Genomic DNA, 20,434 nt, shown 5'->3' on the forward strand with positions numbered 1-20,434 from the left:
ACACCATCTTTTTTTAAAGTCCATAGCCTTGCAGCATCCACGCCCCCTCCCCCTGGTTCCAAACTACCTGATTTTTGCTATAAGCTATAACCGGTAATCTATACACGCCCCCCCTGGCCCTTGCATCCTATACGGCAGGCGGTCAAGGTCCACCACAACCAACACGCGCTTGTTGGCCGCCCATGTCTTTTCTTGTCTTGGGCATGGCTTACATGCCTACTAAACTAGGTAAGGTACGGTACCTCTGTTACAGTCTCTATCAGACAAAAAAAAAAAGAATCAAAATAAAAATCAATTTTCATCAACACCCTTGCCCTTGCCTGCCATGATCATGGAGTCATTAGCCTCACACCCTCCTTTGAGCCCTGCCGCTGAGCTGTGAACTCCATTGTGAAAGCATCCACAGCTAGCCCCGCAGTATTGGCGGTGTTAGTCTCTCCAAATATCTGGTAGGCTACGCCTCGGCCACCATGACGCGAGCCCTACATATGTCCTTGCTCCGCTTTGCGTCTTTCTTACAACCGACATATATGTGAATGATGGCCGCCCTTCCCCTCTGAACCGTCATAGCGCTGAACAACTTTTCGGAGGAAAAGTCCGTTCTCCTGCATGCAGGTTGGTCTTGCGGCAGGTCTTATCATCAGTCGCCCCCGTCCTGTTTAACATACACCTTTCAGCTCTTCACCTCGTCTGCACCCGCTCGATTGCGTGCCGTCCTCTCCTTTTCACCTCCATCTGCTGCCGCCCGATGAGCTTACCACCGACGCAAGATCTCTACTTCGGACCAAAGGGGTTGTTCTTTTTTGGTATCCCGACTATACGGTTCAACGGCGGACTGGCCACTGCACCATAGGCCACGACATACCTTTTCGACAAAGCCGAACCGGCGGCCATTCACCACCGCTGAAGCAGCATCCAAGAGAAGGGTTTTTTGAAGCCTTTGCTACATGATATGAGAACGAATCGGAGGCCCATCGATACTTGAATAAGAACGACCGTCTGTTAGCGGGATCCTCTGTCACAATGTTTTGTGCCTACTGTGGACAAAAGTTTACTCGCAAGGAGCATCTAGAAAGGCACATTCCGACCCGTGAGTAGCTATTTCTTGGGGCCCAGGCTAAGATCCGAAATTGGGCTTGACTAACAACTTGTTCAGATACGAATGTGAAGCCTCACCGATGTACCGCCTGCGGCATCTCCTTTGGGCGGAGGTATGTGGCCTTAGTAGTCTGGCAGCAACCATTTTGGCTCTCTATGTGCAAGCGAGACTAACCAACAAACAGGGACCTACTCACGAGGCACTACCAAGCATACCATGAGGCTAGAGATCCAATGGAGCCGATACCGGGAAACGCGCCGCCGGTTGCGGGACGCACGCCGATTGCCTGCCAGAACTGTGCAAACGCAAAGACCGGGTGCGACAAGAGAGTGCCATGCTCGAGATGTGCCGAGAAGAACCTCGACTGCGCGGCACGGTACGCGCGGAGATCTTCCAAAGCAGCTGTGCGAGCGGCGCAGGCGAGTGCCGCCTTTCACAACAACCAAATAACAAATCCGACGACAGCCATCCACCATCAACAGCACCCACACCATCACAATCACGTACAAGTAGTAAACCCCGCCATGATGGAGATTGACCCTGCCATCCCCAAACAGGAATCTCTGGTTCACACTCCGGAAGGGGTAGAACCCCAAGCACTCATGGAGACTTCTCGCCTTCACACCAGCCCTCAGCAAAAGTCGCCGTTGACTTCACAACATCAGAGCCCCCTCGAGTTTCCGTCACCCCACCCCCGACCTGAAGGAATGGAAGATTTCATGCACCTGAGTAACGAGTTTTCGGGCACCGAATCTCACTACAACGACCTGATGATATGGCCCGACTATCCTCTAGACCTGGAAATGTACCCTAGTCAGATTCCGATGGCCCGACCAGATCTCAATGTGCAGCCCTTTGCAGATCTGGGAAGTGAGATTTCTTCAAACTCAGAACCGATGGCAACGTCATCCTCCCGGAGCTCCACGCACACGCGCGGAACAAGCATTTTGTCGTCGGCAGAATTTGAGACTTCGATGAAGCCAGCTGATCTAGCAGTCAGCAGTACCCCAACCGGCAACTCAATAGCAGAGTTCGAGGTCGTCATAGCTGCCGAGGCAGCGTGGCCATTAGCAAGGTGCAACCCACCCATGTATTCGAACACTTGCCCGCGGACAGCAATTGTACACCTAGAGTGTCTCGAACAGAAATCCAAAGTGGAGGGAACCTGGAGCTCGTTGGAAAAGTCTATGGAGCAAGTCGACTGGGACGCGGCAGACCTGTCCTCTGTAGTGCCTATCACCTCTAGGACACGGGATAAAATGCTTGCAATCACTCAGGGGTTTTTGCACAAGGCTCTTGACATCCATCGCGGCGGTATCACTGGTTTCTCCAACCAGGGTCATCACCGCCCCGGTGACTTCAACTTCATCGTCCTGCCTCCCACCAAGATCCTCGAGTATTTTCTTCGCAGCTACATTCGCACGCTTTCTCCGTACTACTCACTATCCCTCGGAAGCTGCGTCGATCCCAATGAGATGCTGCGCAACAACCATGCTTCCACTTTGTTGGTGCTTCTCATGATTGCCCAAGGCGCAGCAGCCGTGCCAATGGCTGAGGCGCGCTATCTCTCAACCGGCTTGGTAGAAACATGCCGTATTTCACTCTTCGACATCATCGAGAAGAACGTCGAGTTGTCAGCTGACCCCACGGCGCTCAGGTGTGCCCTTCTGTTTACGTTGCTTGGAGCATGGAGCGGCGACAAATGGCTCATGGATATCTCGATGGGTCAAAGGGGCATGTATATGTCCATGGTCAAGCATGCTGGCATGATGGACCCCCAGCCACCCATGATTCCAGTCTTTACAAACTCAACCAGCGCAGAGCTGGAGTGGAGGGCCTGGTGCCACCGCGAATCTCAGAATAGGTAAGTGGCAATGGGCAAGCTTACCCCATGCGAGGTCCTTTGCCTTAGTTGTTACCCCCGACTGACCTTTTCTAATCCTCTTGCAGACTTGTATACAATTGGGTAATGATGGATCAGGAGCTTAGTCTATTCCATGACACCTCTCCTATGATGTCGATAAGCGATCTCCTGTGCCCGTTGCCAGGACCCGACGAACTTTGGAAGGCACCCAACTCTGAGGCCTGGCTGTCATCGGTCCAGTCCCTTTTCGGTGGCAACGTCAACGTCAACCCACAGCTACTCTCCACACCATCACCTACACCATCATTATCCGACCTGTTCCAGAGCTTCTTACATGATACCTTGATACCTGGCAAGAACAGTCTGTCACCGCAACACCTTCGGCTTTTACTACATCCATTACAGTCCCTCCTCTGCCACCTTCGCCAGATGTTGTCATGCTTTCCCGACATTCCACCAACGCGACGCACAGCATCTCGTACCGTCACTAGGGCATCTACACTTCTCAGGCTGGAGGAGGTACAGGCCTTGTTGCAAAAGTGGTATGAGCTGTCGATGGAATTCTCAAAGGAAAGCCCTGACTGCCCTATCACCCGCTGCAACATGGTGCTCTATCATCTCATCTCCCTCAACGCCGTGACAAATTTCCCAGAAGTTGAGCGCCTCGCCCGTCGTGAGGGGTTTGACGGAACGTACTGGGAATTGTCGATGCGCCACAAGATGTGCATCTACCAGCGGGAGGAAGCCGTGTTCCACTGCGGACAGGTCCTCAGGCTGGTTCGATCGATGCCCCTGGACCGTCGACCAGTGTGGTGGAGCGCGGCTGTCTATCGCGCCGTCCTGATACTGTGGGCCGACTCAATGGCCAGGCTAGACCCCAGCCTGAAGCGCGAGGATACGGTCGGACCATCGTCAACCCCCGCCGCTGCTGGAACTCCAGGGCCTCCGGTCGCTGTTGATCAAGTTACGCCCGAGAACCCAGCGGTAATCGCCTACCTCTGGAAGAGGGAAGGTGTTGCACTCCTCACGCGAAGCGACGGGAGGTCCGTGAGCCTTGACAACCCAGCCGAAGTGCTTGCCTACGGAGTCAAGGAGATCGAAGATGCCGTGAGCATACGCTTCAGTGATGGAATCAAGAGAAAGCTCATCACGCTGGCCCAAAACTGGAGTGTTGGGCCCCCCTTGGCTGGGTCTTCATAACCAAAGCACTCTCTTATTGACGAAAACCACTCTCTTTCCTTTTTTTTTCTTTTCTTTTTTTCTTTCTCCGATTCTTCATTTGGCTGCCCATATTCAAACATGGTCTCCAGTCATGTGGCATTATATTGCATACACGGGCCTTGGGTACTTACACGGTTTGTTATTTCACTGTCACTATATCTCATGGTTAATCCCTGCCTAGGGACAAGGCGCATCAAATTCTGCCTTTTGGGGAGGGGGGCTCGGGGAGGTTTTGCGTCACACCGGGGTGGTCATATATATGTTTACCAACCTGTGTTTTTTTTGTTGCCGTCTTTTTTTTTCTGCCTCTATTTCTTTGTTTCATCGTCGCTGTCACCCGATGGCAGTTTTAAACTTTCTTTTCTTTACTCTTCGCTTCTTCAAGTTAATCATTCCATGATTGGACAAATTCTGTACATAAACTTTTTTTTCTTGTTTCTATATGAGATTCTGGCTGCGCCAGAACTCTCTGTTCATATTTGGAAACGTGGACGTTACGGTATTCTACCGCGCGGAATACAAAATTGTTTCACTATAGAGCCTCAACAGGGAATTCAAAACAAAAGATGTCTTCCTACCCAGACACTGTTCCTCTGGCAATCTCGATCGCACACACTCTCTGGCCGTTACCCATTATTCCCTCGAACTCTGGCTTTGACCTTCGTTGTCGGGTTGATTTGGTGGTTGGAGGGATGTCCCTCCACCTTTTTTTTATTCCTGCCATTCGTATGGCCAATCTCAGGGAGCTGTTTGGTAGTTAAAAGTCGGCTTCCGACGGTATTTGGTTGCCGCGACGACGTCGTTGGGGAGCTGTTTCGGCACCTTTTTTTTGGTCCTAAACCAAGGCCAAACACTGAAAACAAAAAAAAGCTCGTTCCTGTCTAGCAGGCTAGTTACCTTTGGTGGTCAAACTAATTCACACCCCCGCAGAGCCTGTCTGATTGTCTAAGCTGGCTGTCAAGATGCATGTCTCAGATGCTTCTACCTCCCTTTGGCACTAATTTCCCTATTTCTTTTTTCTGGAGACAGAGGGGTGAGTGATCAAAGCTGTTCTTTTTTTTTTTTTTTTTTTTTTTTTTTTTTTTTTTTTTGGCCGCTGCCGCCGCCGTGTTTCCTCGAGGGGGGCACTGACTGATCGCCGCCTTGATCTGTTTGTCGCTAGACGTACAGTAGTGGATATGCATCCACTACATTTTAGTCCTGAGAAGGAGGGAGGGGGTGTGAGTATTTAGCCTCCCCGATGAACTGGGGATTAGGCGCAAAGCTATGTAGAAATTCGACAATGCAGGGCCCATGATTACAATCGTCAGCATATCGTGATCTCGTGATGGTTCGATTATCTCTCTCTCTCTCTCTTTTTCTTAGCCTTCCGTCCCCACCGCTCCATTCATTTTCTTATCTAATTTGTAATCTTGTAGATCTTGCTTTGCTTCCCCCTCATTCTTCTCGTAAACCAAGGGCTGACGGTGTCGGCGCTTATGTGATATCGCCGGACGGGGGGCTAGCCACACGCGATGCGGCGCAGCAGCACAAAACCCACAGTTGGGGGCTTTGACCGGCTCACTCATGCACAGACTGGACTAGACTAGGACCAACGACCCGTTCTAGGTTTCACGGAGTATTTCTTCCTTTGTTCTTCTCTTTCGGCCGGCAGAAAAGAAACAACGACAAGGGGATGGAAGCTCGCTTCCAGAGAGGTCCAAGGAGTCATTTTTTGTTCCACTTTTTTGTGAGATCGTTGCTCGTAAAGGCCGCGCGGCTAAACAGGCGGCGGTCCTTGTGGTGGGCTGTTGCCAAGACCAGTGGATGTTTGGGAGGGTTGTCTTTTTTTCTCTTTTCTCCTTACTACACAGGATGAGATCCTCTGCTGAGAGATGGAGAGACAGTATATGCGTGCGTGTGTACTTGCCTGTTGGACCTGCAAGTCGTACTTGATGCATCTTTCTCCCCTGCGCTCCGCGCATGATGCGATTCGAGACAGTGAGCTTGTTAGCTGCAGAGGAGCATCTAACTCGTCTAAGCGACGGCCAAAGTCTTTGGTTCTGGGGATCGGTGTTTCCCGCCTTTGGTGTGAGATTCGATCATGCCATGCTTTCGCTTACGAGAAAGAGACCCCCAATTTCAATATCACAGCAGAGTGAGTCAAATATCCATCACGTTATGTCCCTCGCTTAATATGGCCTTTCTTAGGGGATTACGCAACGGCACAGCCTATTCTTGATAACGCGGGATCTTGCAGAGGACGATATGCTGGGTCCCTTCTTGTCCCCCGTTTGGCCTCTGGTACCTTGCAGATATTGGAAACACCCCTCCTCCATATTGTTTTTTTTTTCACTGCAAGGTTAATAATGGTAGGGCTGCGTTGATGTGTGTCTTGGGTGGTGCCGCAACAGTCAGCACTTCGTGAACCCCTCACTTTCCCCTTCAGAAAATGTGACCTGAACGAGTTTTCCCTGGTATTGTCGTTGGTAGGGCTGTCGTTTTTGTTTTTTTGGTGGTTATCGACACCGCCTCCCCACACAACGGTCGATGGCAAAAGGCTTTTTTTTCCTCGTCGGAGCGGTACAGCATAAAAGAAGGCGAGATCTAGGCCAGTGGCGTGATGTGATGTGATGTGATGGGCCTCATCGGGTTGGGGCCAGTAACAAGCGACGAGTTGCTGCTTTGCATGGGACAGGGTGGTTGGGCTTTTCCGGGCAAGTGTCCTAGATGGAAAAAAGGGGGGCGTTACGTCTAATGCAGTCAACCCTTTTTGTCGTTGGTGTTGGTGATGTTGAGCCTTGGCGTTCATATGTGATATCATTCCCGTGCGGCTGCAGCCAGCCACGATATAGGACGGCAAAGGGGAGCAGGGGGCTGCATTTTGAAGGCTCTGGCAGGGATCCTATCATGAATGGAACTACGGTTAGGCTGTACAGTCAAAATAAAGAAGGAGCTTTAAAGATGCATCTTACCTTGGAAAAAATATCTCCCTCAATGGTTTGCTGTTTATACAGGTAATGGAGGCGGTAAGGAAATTACAATGTAAGTTGAGACAAATCTGGTGTCATGGAGTCGCTTGGGGAAGGGGCTTTTATTTGTCTTTTGTTTGATATTAATGCAATCAATCAGTTAAAATTCAATGCCGTGGATGTTATTGAGGCGTTTAGTTTGTCCTGTCACGGACTACTAAGTATTTTCATACAATGTCTTCTCCCTGTAATCCCGGTAGGTGTATATGCATCCTGCAAGTTGCCTATTCGGGTAGAACCTACCATGGACGCTATAAGCCCAACACACATATACATATGTACCTACCTCTTACCTTAGTACCCGACTAGGAAACCCTTGGCAAACCGGTGGCAACAATGTTGTCATGTGACTAGTCTTGAAGAAAGTACTCTGTCCAATGCAGGCAGGTATGGAGGCCTGATGCTTCGAGCAGGTGCTACTTTGTACAATTCGCGTTTCTGCAAGTGCCTTTAGGTATGTACTTACTTACTAGGTACACAGATGCCCGGCTCCTTCCCCGACTCAAGACTTTATCGCCAAGTCTCAAACCCGTGACCTGAGCTTGTTTCAATTCGGACATCCGTTGGGGCTAGCATATCTGACATTCCAGTGAGATAGATGCCTATTCGGGGTTGTCGATTCAGTCCATTGGATATCAAGCTCGCCCTCGGATACCGCGAAAACAAAGTCCCTGCAGTTTGCGTCTTTCGCCTCCGGCTCGCACCTAACCGCAAGCGCGCGCGTTTATCCTGACGCCGGTCGGTGCCTCGTCTCTACCTCAACAACGCGAGTGCCGCCCTAAATGCCGATCTATGGCGCAAATACCATGCTTCTGATTGCGGTGTGCTTCACCGCCTTACTTTTGCTAGATTGATTGCGAAAAGTGGCTTGCTGTAGAATTTCAGCTGCCTTAGTGTGTTCTATGCCGATTACCCCTCATGGCTCTGTTTGCATACCCTAAAAAGCAAAAAAGGAACACTCGAAAAGCAAAAGACCTGAGGGAAAAAATGTCGTGAAGAGGAAAAAAACAACAAAAATAAAACAAATGTGGCCCCCCCGGACTTCGCGACTTCGGTCCCCCCCGCGTCACACACAAGCGGTTACCGACGTCCTTCACACGGACTGTTCAAGTAACCGGATGGCGGGGGATTGCCCTGACTTCCCCAACTAAAATGAGAAATGGAGTAAGATGTTGCCACGGACTTGTTGGTCTTTTGTGCATATAAGAGCTCTAACCGGGCCTTGGCCATGAGCTCTATTGGCCTACGATCATCCTCAACCTTCTTAGATACCCAGACCGCTGCTTCATCTTGGAAAAACGGCTTTTCTTCTTGTTACATAAATAGACAGACTTTCTCTGGACATTCCCCCGTCAAAGAAATTCCTCTCCTCCCTTTTTGTTTTCCATTTGCAACCCGTTTTCATCACATAAAAACATGGCTCCCTCCGCAGACATGACCAGCTCTGGTCCCAGTGACCATTCCAAGCCCCTCAGTGGCAAGGTTGCCCTCGTCACCGGTGCCGGCCGCGGTATCGGACGCGGCATCGCCATCGAGCTGGGCCGTCGCGGCGCCTCGGTCGTCGTCAACTACGGCAGTAGCAGCAAGGCCGCCGAGGAGGTCGTTGCTGAGCTCAAGAAGCTCGGTGCCCAGGGAATCGCCATCCAGGCCGACATCAGCAAGCCGTCCGAGGTCGTCGCCCTCTTCGACAAGGCCGTCGCGCATTTTGGCGGCATCGACTTTGTCATGTCCAACAGCGGCATGGAGGTTTGGTGCGATGAGCTCGAGGTGACGCAGGAGCTGTTCGACAAGGTCTTCAACCTCAACACCAGGGGCCAGTTCTTCGTCGCCCAGCAGGGCCTCAAACACTGCCGCCGCGGCGGCCGCATCATCCTGACCTCGTCCATCGCCGCCGTCATGACCGGCATCCCCAACCACGCCCTCTACGCCGGCTCCAAGGCCGCCGTCGAGGGTTTCTGCCGCGCCTTTGCCGTCGACTGCGGTGCCAAGGGTGTCACCGTCAACTGCATCGCCCCGGGTGGCGTCAAGACCGACATGTTTGACGAGAACTCGTGGCACTACGCCCCGGGTGGCTACAAGGGCATGCCCCAGGAGAAGATCGACGAGGGTCTGGCCAGCATGAACCCGCTCAAGAGGATAGGCTACCCGGCCGACATTGGCCGTGCCGTCTCCGCCCTGTGCCAGGAGGAGAGCGAATGGATCAACGGTGAGTGGCTCTAGCGTTGTTGCTGCTGTTCTGGTGCTGCTCCTAGGTGAATTTCGAGTTGCTGACAAATATTCTTTACAGGCCAAGTTATCAAGTTGACCGGTGGCGGTATCTAAGCTGTTGTTGTCTTCGAGTTGTATATTTAGTCAAATGAGGTATGATGGGTCGACATGAGGTAGTGAGGAAGTCTAGTTCTAGTTTTATCTCGGTCTAATGCTGAAGCATCTAGAGCCGCTAGAACTCAATAGACCAGATAGACAAAAAATGTGGCAATGAATGATCCTCTTCTCACTCAGAGTGGTGCTACAGCTTATGAACATATGGAGAAAACGTGTGCTACAGTGTGTCATAGACCAAGTCTTCTTTTTTATGACACAAATGCGACCCTCCGTTGTTATTGCAGCCTTCCTCGCACGATGTACATAGGGATCACCTAAATTCATTTTTTTTTCTTTTCTTTCTTTTTTACGGATGGATGCTAGCTAGCTACATTTCCTTCTCCTCACTGGAACTAGATATACGACTGATGTGAGAGCAACAAGATGGAGAGGAACAAAAACGTCGTGCGACTTCCAGCAATCCAAGGTAACCATCTCTGTCCCTGTAAGTAGGTGCCCAATCCAAAGATCTCGGTAACAGGTGGAAGAAGGTCCTCGGGGAAGGACACGTCCCTCCTCCTGCAGCCCATCGTTTGATGCCTCAGGTAAACAAATAATCTTAGTTTAGCTGCCGTGTCCCGCCTGCAGCGCGTATATACCTGCGCGAGATGCATGCATGGGGGCGAGCGAGCGCTCGGGTGCAGAAGTAAGGGTGTGATGCCCATGCATGCGTAATCACTGCGAGAAACAAAAAGGACCTTGCGGCAACTTTTGAAACCACCATGAGAGAAACTTTTAATAGGGAATGAGGTGCAGCTTGGAAACAAAGACTCTTGCGTACTTGCCATATAGTTCTCCTTTTTTGGGGGTTGGTAAGGTTAGAGTCCTAAGCCTAGTGGAACGCGTCTCACTTGGTTTTTCTGTTTGGGCTTCTGCGGAACTCCAGATCGACTAATTTCTTTTATAGGACCATGACCCTGACAGTAAGAAAAGAGAGTTGCGGGTTTTGGGAATAAAAAAGAGATTCTTGTCGGTGTAAGCCCTAGAGTTACAGAGTAGCTGGGCTGCATGAAGTGATAGAGAGAGGCTTACTGTGCATAATGTCGAGTAAACAAACTGTATCCCTGACTGATCTTAGCCGCCGGCAAGACAAATAGAAAGACGGGGGACCGAGCGTACATAAGTTAACTGCGTTGTAGTGTTTCCGAGAGTTTGGAGAAGTTCACCAGTGAGATGTAATCGCCCACGTGCAAAACGGCCGCCGTCTGTAGTTGTCATCAGGCAGACTGACATGAGCATGATGCTGAGCAGAGGCTGCGTTTGCCTAGCTTAGAGGATGGGTTTTGTGGACAATCCGTGATGGCGACAAAAGGCAATTTTTCACTTGGAATTGGTAAGTGGTATGTAGGTAGTCAATCTTCTCCCTTGAGACAAGTGACAAGAAGTGGGCTTTTGCCTCCCTGTAATACAACCTTGCCAGTAGGGTCTGCTGCAAATGGCCGTTTTCTTCATCTGTCCGCTCGTCCAGAGTCCCTCCGATACGTGCAGACACCGAGATGGGAAGAACATTTCAACGGCCACGCAGATTCAGCCGAGAAAAAGTTCAGACCTGCCTACATACCAATGTTATTGTTTTTTTTTTTGTTTCTTCTTTGTTTCTCACCTTCATGTCAGTATCTACCGCTTGCATACGTACACTTCTCGATTGCTGCAACAACGCTCCTATCCGGTCATCGGCCTGGGAGCAAAAAAGAGTTGTGGAATGCTGATTGTGGTTGTGTCAACAATGCGTTACGGGTCGGATATACTGCAATAATCTCACACAGCCTTGTTCTGCCAGTATCCAACAACTATGCCTTTAGGTTTTATACACCCATAAAACCCACTCTCAGATTAGCTTCAGCCTCCCCCGCTAAGCTCCACGCTCGCCAGGTCGTGCAGATCAGCCTGGGCAAGGTTTTGTCAAGGAACCATTGGGACATGCAGCGTCCACAACAGACAAATCCCGAGGGAGATGTGGGTTTTCGACAGGCTCATGGGACGGCATCTTGGGAACATGGCCGATGGGAATAAAATTAGCTTCCTCTTCGCTTTTACCTGGGCTGTGAGCCGCGGGCTAAACATCAGGACGACACAAACCAAACGGGGCCCCTGAGGTGGCAATGCGTTGGCCAAGCCCGGTATACTCGTAAGGCTACCCTTCCTAATATCGGGCAGTCAGGCCGTTTCAACCATGTAGAGATGGTATGTGTTCGGATGTGGACAGCCATACGGATGTAGCCTTCAAGGGTAATAGATGGACTTGGGAGGCACCCTGGCTTATTTTTGGGGCAGAGCAGAATATCATCAGACTCTCCTTTGCAGAGTACAGGGACCAGATCAGCTCGTGGGACATTACTGCCAATCCCTTGAGGTTCTGGGACCGCCTCCTCGTTGCTGAGAGTTCATCGTGGCATGGGTGGACCAGATCCACTCAGTTGACGGATAAAAGGGTTCCGAGCTGGTAGATAATACAGACTTGGTATACGAGGTAAGGTAACTAGGTACTTGGGTTGGTTTTCGTGATGTGGTTGCAACAAGCCAGTAGGACAAGTCCCGAAACGCATTGACATCAAGACTTATAGATAGACCTAACGCTTCTAGCGTGCTATCTAGAGTAGATAAGCCTAGTTACGAAAGTTATTCAGCTATAAATAGTATAATTCTATCAGTGTTCCCGCTTTTCTTGTTCTGCGACAGTTGGCGGGAGCAGGCAATAGTGAATTCAACGGATTTTTCTCAATCGGAGTACCTTGTTGAATCGCCAGGCATGACTATCAATAGGATATACCAGCCTCATGTATACGTACAGAAAAATATCATCAGCCGAGCAATGGTATGCCACGGTGAGCTCCACTTGTGAAGCTGTTGCTGACGATGCACACCGAGACTGGGGTTGGTCGAGGCGTAATGGATAAAGAAAAAAAAGCCCATCTTACCATGACGGACATCCGGTAGTGGTGATCCAAAAAGGGATGCTGCCCCGAGCCTGTTGGATATTGAGATTGTAACCGTGCGTGCAGCTATCTCGCAGTAAGAATTACGCATGTCCTTGGGATCAATTCCGCCGATTGAAACGATCATCATGCTTGTCAGGCTTGCAGCTCTTGAAACGACCGTTGGTACCGATTCAGATACAACAAGGTTCTGGCACCAAAGGATCGCCTCACTGCATATTCAAGCGGGTGTGATGAGGTTTTTGGCGGCTTTTGGAGGGAGGTAGGTTAGGTAAATGGCAGTTTCGAGGCGCAAATATCAAGCGAAAAGCGCACTGTATGTAACGGTAGGCTCCGTTCCTTACAAGTGTAGTTGGGGGGTGGAACGGCATAATGTCGGGCGGAACGCAGACCTGACAGCTCCTTCCTTTGTACAACCAGACCAACCCACATCTTGCTTACCCCACCTGCCACTGAATTCCAACCCCAATCCCAATCAGTAGACAAGCCATCACTCCAAGTCTCACACCCAGGCGCTCAATTCCAATCCTCTTCCTCACCCTCTCATCTTTACAAAATTCCATGGGGAACAAAAAATGCACTACGTCAAAGATGCAGCTGGACAAGAAGAGCTGCAACCGATGAAACGTCCCATCCCTCCCATGCGAAAGGACTTCTATGCATTGCATGAGGAAGTTGGGGGATCAGTCCTGGTCGTTGTTGCCTCATCAGCTCTGCTCCTGCGCATGCGCGATTGTAGCCATGCTGCACTGCGCTGCACTGCACTGCGCTGCCCTGCGCTGCCCTGCACCCTGCTCTTGGAACCACCTTCACCCACAATCAAAGCAAAGCAAGCATGGGAGGCCCGCAGAAAACTCTTGGGCCCCGTCTGTGCCGCCTAGAAACGTGCCTCATCGCGGCTTTTCTAGAATTTGATCCACTTGACCTGAAAGGCCACACAAGGTACGGTACGGGTACGGTACGGTTCCTACATCGAGGGTCGCCAGCTACAGCAAGGTACGATACTGTACAATGGCTTGGCGTGCTCCATTCGCCCAAAGTCAATCACCACCAACCCAGCAGAAGAGGCAGACAGACAGACAGACGCCATCGGATCAAACTTCTGTTGTGTTACTGACTGGCCCTCGAAGCCCGTTGCTGACAGCCTTCACGATATGATTGTACTGCGAAAAACAGGTCAACCGCGCCGGAAATTCCGACATTCTCAATCATCGATTTGACTGATTTCTTGTTTTTCTGTTTCTTTTCTTTCTCTTGGGGGTTCTCACTCTACCCCCAATTGCCATTTCATTTACCTGGTGGCGATATCAAGGGTTTTCGTTCCTGGCTAGGCCAATCGCCCTCCACTGACTGGCACCATTTCATCAGACCAGGCTAGACTTCTGCATACTCACCCCTCGTCAATCGTTGGGATGTGCAGCTTCTGCTTCCGTCATATCCCATCCTTCATGTTTTCTCGTACGGGCCCATACAGTCCGCTTTTCCCAGTGGATGCCTCGCTGGAAATGCTTCTGGCTGCAGACTTGCAGCCGATTTATTTGATTGTTGCATGTGGCAATGCATCCAGCTGCCGCCAAGTCCTTTGTACTGTGGGAAACTGTTGTCGTGAAGACATTTTTCTGCATACTGTTTTCTTCATCGTCCGCTGTTGCCCGCAACCAATTCCCCTTTCAGCGGCCTTCAACGCAGAGCTTGGCTGGCCTCATCACCTGGTTATTGATCCCTTATGGTCTGTATCCGCAAAGCTGGAGAAATTCCCCCCTGTAAGCACAGTACGAAACAGCCCCTCCACAAAAAACACACAGATGCTACCTCGCATGCATACATCTGCGTTTACTGGGGATAGGGAGGAGCCTACTCCCCGTTTAATGTCACCCTCCTTACAGCTTAGGGACGGGAACCAGTCCCATCTCCGTGATGGGTAAAGCATAGAATGGTGACAGAGCTGCTGCGAAAACGTGGTTAAGCCGTTTTGGTAGATGATGGCTCTCCCAACAATAGCAGACCGAACCAGACTTTGCCACTAGGTCGATTCCTCAAAACAAGGAGTAATTGGGCCGGTTGAATGAATGCTGATGCCTAACTTACCTCCCTTCGTCACATAGCTTGGGGAACTACCCTGCCTACCCATCCTCGCCTTGGGAGCAAGTGCAGTCGGATACAACAGTGGAAAACGAAAAGTCTAATCCAAGTGGGTTATTACGTGGATCAGTGTTGTCATTTTGCAGCACAAGGGTTGCCTACCTCTCCCAACTTACACAGGTCCCAGCTGTCCTGGTAGTTCGTCCGTCCCTCAGCCCAACCGACTCATGTTTCCTGTTTTCGTCCGTCTATCGTCCAATTCATTCAACTGACTTGGTCAGGCGTCAAGTACAATCAAAACTGAAAACGGTTCCACATTGGGATTCTTTTTTTTTTTTTTCCCCAGCCTGGAATTTACCAAGGGGCTCAGCCTGGGAGCGCAAGGCCTGGGCCGGTCCACAATTGCTAAGCTTATTGAACTGTATGTACCGAGTACCTTGGGTGGGTGAAGTTGACTGCTTGATTGCGGTAGCCGAATCTGGTCTACTCGCAGAGTTCACAACCACCACGATCCAGCCAGCCCTGGAGTTGTGCCATCTTCTTTAGCCGGCAGCGCTCCCTCTATTACAGCCCGCTAGTCTCCTGTTGTGCATCATCTCGGATTTTTCAGGTCCTGATTTATGTTCATCCCCTTCTCGCATCTCAGCCTCTCATGCTCGTAAACCAATCCATACCTCTTTTTTTTTTTTTTTTTTTTTTTTTTTTTTTTTTTATCTTCGCCCTCCCCGGAATCTCAGGATCTGAATTCTGCCAGTCTTACGGGTACGATTAATCGGCCTGGCATCGATCTGGGCCCTGTGGTAACTCACCCGTAGCTCACTACACACACACATACATATTTCACGTAATCACGCGTCACGGTCCCATAGTACTTAATACGCACAAGCACTCTTACATTACATGACAAGCCTACCTTGATGCGCATGAGCTTGCTTGTCACTTACATATGCGCGTACAGACAGCCCCATCCACATCTCAGCCTACGCACGCCTTCTTTCTTATAGCCCGCGTTCCCCCACCACCACCTTTAAGTCTAACTGCGGACCCCAACATTCCCCATCTCACACCACTAGCTAGGCCGCCAGGTCTCATAACTCACGTTACAGACCTGATCCTCTTGACTGTGACCGTCTTTCCACTATCCAGCTACTCCTTCCCGTCGGCCAACATCAGGTAACTGGTGTGAACAGCCTTAGTTGCCAAGACATCACCACCATGTCAGCTTCTTCAAAACCTAGACAGCCTCGCCTAAGGGCTTCCTGCGACGGTTGCTTCCTCGCCAAGGTCAAGTGCTCCAAGGCAAGACCCATATGCTCTCGTTGCCTCGCATGCGGCATCGAGTGCCGTTACTCCCCTTCCACAAGAGCAGGCAAACCCAAGTCAGACCATAGCTTGAATCAACACCAGAACTCATCGGCAAACGACATCTCTGGCCTTTCCCCAGTTGGTGATGACAAGACAATGATGTTCACCACTCACGTACATGGACCTGGTCTCTATAGGATAGACACAGGTTGGAACACGCCACCGGGTGTCATGAATGGTCTTACCCCATTGCTCGGGGTCGATGAAAGAGCTGCAAGGGAGGCCGAGATGATGGCGGCAGCAAGTGCAACAGACATCTATACGACCAGCATGCCATGGACGCCGCCCAACGATCTCAACCCGACCACACATTTTGGCGACACTCCCGCCATGGTAGCACCGATACCCCAAAGCCACCATTCCAGGTCACAATCTTTCGACATTACGATACCTACAAATATACCACAATGGACAGACCACCAGTCAACACACGATATGTTTAGCTATGGCCAAACCCACATTCCCACGCCTGCGAGCATGGCAAACTTCTTCCCGAGCCCATCTTCGACGCCGACACTCAGGCCACAGGTTCGCGCCAAGGCAGCATCGACAAACTCTGTCAACACGAGCGGCAACGGCGCTGCACCTTGTGGGTGCTTTACAGGATGCCTGCAGTCGTTGCAGGCACTACACAACGCCTCGTCGCCGTCATCCCCACCTTTTGATGTGGTCTTGGCTCTGAACCGCAAGGCGGTGGATGCCTGTGCGACGATCCTGGCTTGCACCAGCTGTATGAGCCGTTCTGGGACCCACACGGCTGCAATGCTCATCGCAACAGTTATGGGCAAGATCACAGCAGGCTACAAGAGCGCGGCCCAGAACTACTTTGATAGTAGCAGCCCTACCAACGTTATGGCAACCACGAGCGGTGGTGGTAGTAATGGGAGCTCCGTCAGTACCAGCCCGGTAGCACTCAGCATCAACGGCATGGGCGGCAACCTGGGAAACCTCGGTGGGTGCTTGGGAGTTAGTCTCGGAGCGTATCAGGTCAACGCCGAGGATGGGAGGTGGCTTGAGCTTGAAATATTGGCGAGGGAGCTGCGCAAACTGGAAGAGGTCTATTCCCGATTCCGGGATGTTTCTACGGACCTGTCAGAGGACCCCGAGGTCTCGAGGGTGATGGTTTCATATCTTGGCCAAACTTTGGGGTCAACAGTCGAGGTGGTAGTGAACCACCGAAAGGATAACATGGGATTTGTATAGGATCCATGCATCTTTTATCCGATTTTTTTTTCTTGTTTTCTTTCGTGCACGGCAGGTATTGGTCAAGCAACAGGGGCGTTTGTGGGTCTTTTGCTATTCCTTGGTGGTATTTTACGGTTCCTCATTGTTTTTCTGTTCTTTTTCTTCTTTTTCTTCTTTTACTTCTTTCCTATTTCTATTTTATCGGGCGATTGGGTGTTTTCTGTGCAGTATATCGGGACGGCTGGCGAGACGAGAAAAAAGAAAACGGTCAGAACAAAAGACAAAAAAAAAACAGAAGAGCACTTTCAGCTTTTAAGCCTCCATCATGTTGAATATGTTGGCTTGGATTTTTTTGTTATTTTTTCATTTTTTTTTTCTTTTTTTCAACAGCGATATTCTATTTCACTTCTACTTGATGGCTTCAGTGGCTTATGATTTCTATCGCGATAAACTTTTTTAATTGAATAGCCTCCGCGGGCCTAATTGCTTTGCCAAGTTCTGGGTGGATTCTTTTTTGGCCGGCAAGACAAGATCCCGGGAAAGCAGTAATAGGAGACATGTCGCTATTGGCAAGGATTGCGAGATTGGTTCGGCAGCAAATTAGCGAGAGCTAAAGATGCTCACTTTTGGCGGGGTGGGGGCTTGACCTGTCCTGGCGCAATCCGAAAAAATTGCTCGAATAGGAAAAACAGGGACCCCGTTCAGCACGATCCTGTCCGTCTGCAGGGGGAGGGGGCGTTCTTGGATTACCCTACTATCTCTCACGCTTTGGGGGGGTTTTTACATGGAGAATGAAGAAGGTCCGATGTGGTAAGGGGAATCGGGAATTGTTCATCCACGCTTACAACGAATGCCACAAAAGTCCAGTCAGCGTGCGTGCCTCGTTGTGACGAAACTGAAGGAAGGGTTGGGGAGAAAAAAGAAGAGTGAGAGGAAGTGAAGAAGAAAGGGAAAGAAAAAGCTCGGATGAAAAGGGAAAAGAAAGAGAACGAAGAATGCACAGTCCACGAGCGGCGCTTATTATCCAACCTCAGGCGCTCGTCGACGTCTAAGCCCCGACATGGTTTCTTGATTATCTCTCTTGGTTTCTTACGTCGCATTAATAGTTCGAAGCAGAGTTTTGACGCAAACGCGCTTACTACTGCCTGAATTGTGTCTCCTTCCCCTCTCTCGTCTCCTTCTCTTACTGTTTTCCCCGATTAGGTTTGTGCGGTTAAATCGGACGGAAGATTAGAGATTGGGTTTCTTGTGAGGAACGGTTCGTGACGGTTCCTTTTTTTTTTCTTTCCTGTGTTTCTATTTGCGGATTTCCAAAGTTTATCGTGTGCTCCGATCCTTTCTGTACGAATATGGTATGTATATGGGGCAAAGACTCTGGCAAGATATGGTAGACAGTTCGTGTTTTGTCTAGTCACCATGTTAACAATTGAGTGCTATGCTGTGCGTGTTGCTATTTTCAGCAGCGGCTCGGCGGTTGATTCTGCCTGGAGAAGCCACGTGTTGTCCGTGGACGTGTGTGTGTGTGTGTGTGTGTGTGTGTGTGTGTGTGTCCTACTATACAGTTTTTGTAGCATAGCAAAATGTCTTACTCCAGACAGATCGTGATACCCTTGGCTGTTGTCGTGTCGTATACCAAGTCGCTAACACTTGACCGATTGTCCGCGGGTAATCTACACTCGGACAGGGGCGAGTGCAGTCGGGGCCACCGGATTACAGAGGGTGGTCTTTTTTTGACAGGTGGGGGGATTGTGGAGTTCCGAGATTCTCGATTGGGTTAACGATTCGTTTGGATGTTTCAATAAATGTTTCTTTCTCTTTTATTTTCTTCTCTTTTTTTTTTCTGTGTCATTACCATGGAGGTGGGAGAGGGGGGACTTTTGACAGGCCAAGCACAGGGTAGCAGCCAAGAAAGGCAGCTCTTGTCGCAAGGAAAAAAAATGCCATGGCAGGAAATCGAACATGGGTTTTCGCTGTCTTTGCCGGTAGAGCGGAACTAGATTGAACAAGGGCCAGGGATAGGGGGGGAATATTGAGTGAGATGCAATTTTCTAGGGTGTGACCTTGTTTTGCCAGCTGAAAAAAAAAATAAAAAAAAAGTTAAAAAGAAGCCTATAGCGAATCGAGAATTATGATTGATCGATTGCCCACCTAAAAGCTAAATAAAGAAACGGGACAGCCCGGCGGGGGCTGGCAATGACCATCAAGCCAATATCGACGTCGTTGATTGTTGTTTATAATACTACACTAGATATCTTGTCACTCCCACCCTTTCACTCTGTCGTTTCCGCGCCCACTCTAACCCCTGGTCTGGATGTGTGTGTGTGTGGAGAAAAAGAAGAAAAGTTTTTTAGATGAAGTCCAACACGTGAGACAATTGTCACGAAATGTTTTTTGTTTTTTTTTGTTCGTCATGAACACAAATCCCCATCAGATTCCTCTTGTCGGACTTTTTCCTTTTTTTTTCGTGTTATTCGTCAATCAGCCAACCATGAAAGTTTGATTATTCTCTTTCACCTTTTTTTTTTTCCTCCCCCGCACTCCGTCACTGTCCAAGGGCCTAGATCTATTGATTTTATATGGGGCGAACCCCAAAGAAAAGCAGGGCCGATTGTCTGGCAAGTCTGGTTCGCTTCTGCATGTTTGCCTTGCCGGAGGCTGCCTCCCATCGATTCTGGGCTTACAATTGATCAATTTTGCTGCCAAAAAAAAGAGGCCGTATTTGGTAAATCTTGCGAGTAGTATGGCAGAAGTCGAAGGGACAAGAAGAAAGAAGCAAAAAGGACTCAAAAAAAAAAAAAAAAAAAAAAAAAAGTCGGAGAATAATAAAGCCTGGCGACGATGGGCACAAGCGTCAAATCTGTTTAGCCGCGACCGGACTAAAGACACTTCAGGTATTTTACTCGGTGTTTACTGGGCATACTAGAAAACTTACCTTTTCATGTTCCGTCCCTGTGAACGTACGACATTTACCACAACTTTTTCCCCCTCTGTCTCTCTTTCTGTTCTGTCTACTCCCCTTCCCCGCACACATGTCGCATGTCTAATGCATCATCTACTATATACTCCCCACAGCCTCATAAAGTAGTGTTGCTATTTTCAGCAACAGCACAAGGGTAATTGGCAGAAGACAATTTATGCTCAATATGAAGAGCTTTTGCCAGGGGGGGTTCGGGGAGGAGTTTGGGCTTGGAACACAGGTGAGGGAGGGCCAATAGACGATTCATGATTGATTGTCGATTTTATTTATTTTTTCATCTTTTTTTTTTCTTTTTTCTTTCTTACTACTGTAAGCTCCGGGTGTACGGGT

At 49.8% G+C, this 20,434-nt stretch overlaps 4 protein-coding genes across 4 annotated transcripts; all 4 read left to right on the plus strand.

Annotated features, from left to right (window-relative positions):
* Positions 1 to 990: 990 nt before the first annotated feature.
* PpBr36_01857 (uncharacterized protein) lies at positions 991 to 4,163 on the plus strand (the record flags this gene model as incomplete). Its single annotated transcript, XM_029889041.1, has 4 exons — positions 991 to 1,090; positions 1,157 to 1,211; positions 1,284 to 2,963; positions 3,050 to 4,163. Exons 1-4 carry the CDS (start codon positions 1,024 to 1,026, stop codon positions 4,161 to 4,163), a joined length of 2,916 nt encoding a protein of 971 aa, XP_029752689.1. The 5' UTR covers positions 991 to 1,023.
* Positions 4,164 to 8,611: 4,448 nt separating this feature from the next.
* PpBr36_01858 (uncharacterized protein) lies at positions 8,612 to 9,517 on the plus strand (the record flags this gene model as incomplete). The annotated part of the gene is made up of 2 exons (XM_029889042.1): positions 8,612 to 9,401; positions 9,483 to 9,517. 2 exons carry the CDS (start codon positions 8,612 to 8,614, stop codon positions 9,515 to 9,517), a joined length of 825 nt encoding a protein of 274 aa, XP_029752692.1.
* Positions 9,518 to 13,070: 3,553 nt separating this feature from the next.
* Positions 13,071 to 14,420, plus strand: PpBr36_01859 (uncharacterized protein; the record flags this gene model as incomplete). The annotated part of the gene is made up of 2 exons (XM_029889043.1): positions 13,071 to 13,361; positions 14,382 to 14,420. The coding sequence occupies 2 exons, from the start codon at positions 13,071 to 13,073 to the stop codon at positions 14,418 to 14,420; spliced, it is 330 nt and encodes a 109-aa protein (XP_029752693.1).
* Positions 14,421 to 15,792: 1,372 nt separating this feature from the next.
* On the plus strand, positions 15,793 to 17,731 carry PpBr36_01860 (uncharacterized protein; the record flags this gene model as incomplete). The annotated part of the gene is made up of 2 exons (XM_029889044.1): positions 15,793 to 17,090; positions 17,596 to 17,731. The coding sequence occupies 2 exons, from the start codon at positions 15,793 to 15,795 to the stop codon at positions 17,729 to 17,731; spliced, it is 1,434 nt and encodes a 477-aa protein (XP_029751592.1).
* Positions 17,732 to 20,434: the final 2,703 nt, after the last annotated feature.

This window comes from Pyricularia pennisetigena, chromosome 2 (assembly GCF_004337985.1).
Source record: "Pyricularia pennisetigena strain Br36 chromosome 2, whole genome shotgun sequence".
NCBI classification, from domain to species: domain Eukaryota; kingdom Fungi; phylum Ascomycota; class Sordariomycetes; order Magnaporthales; family Pyriculariaceae; genus Pyricularia; species Pyricularia pennisetigena.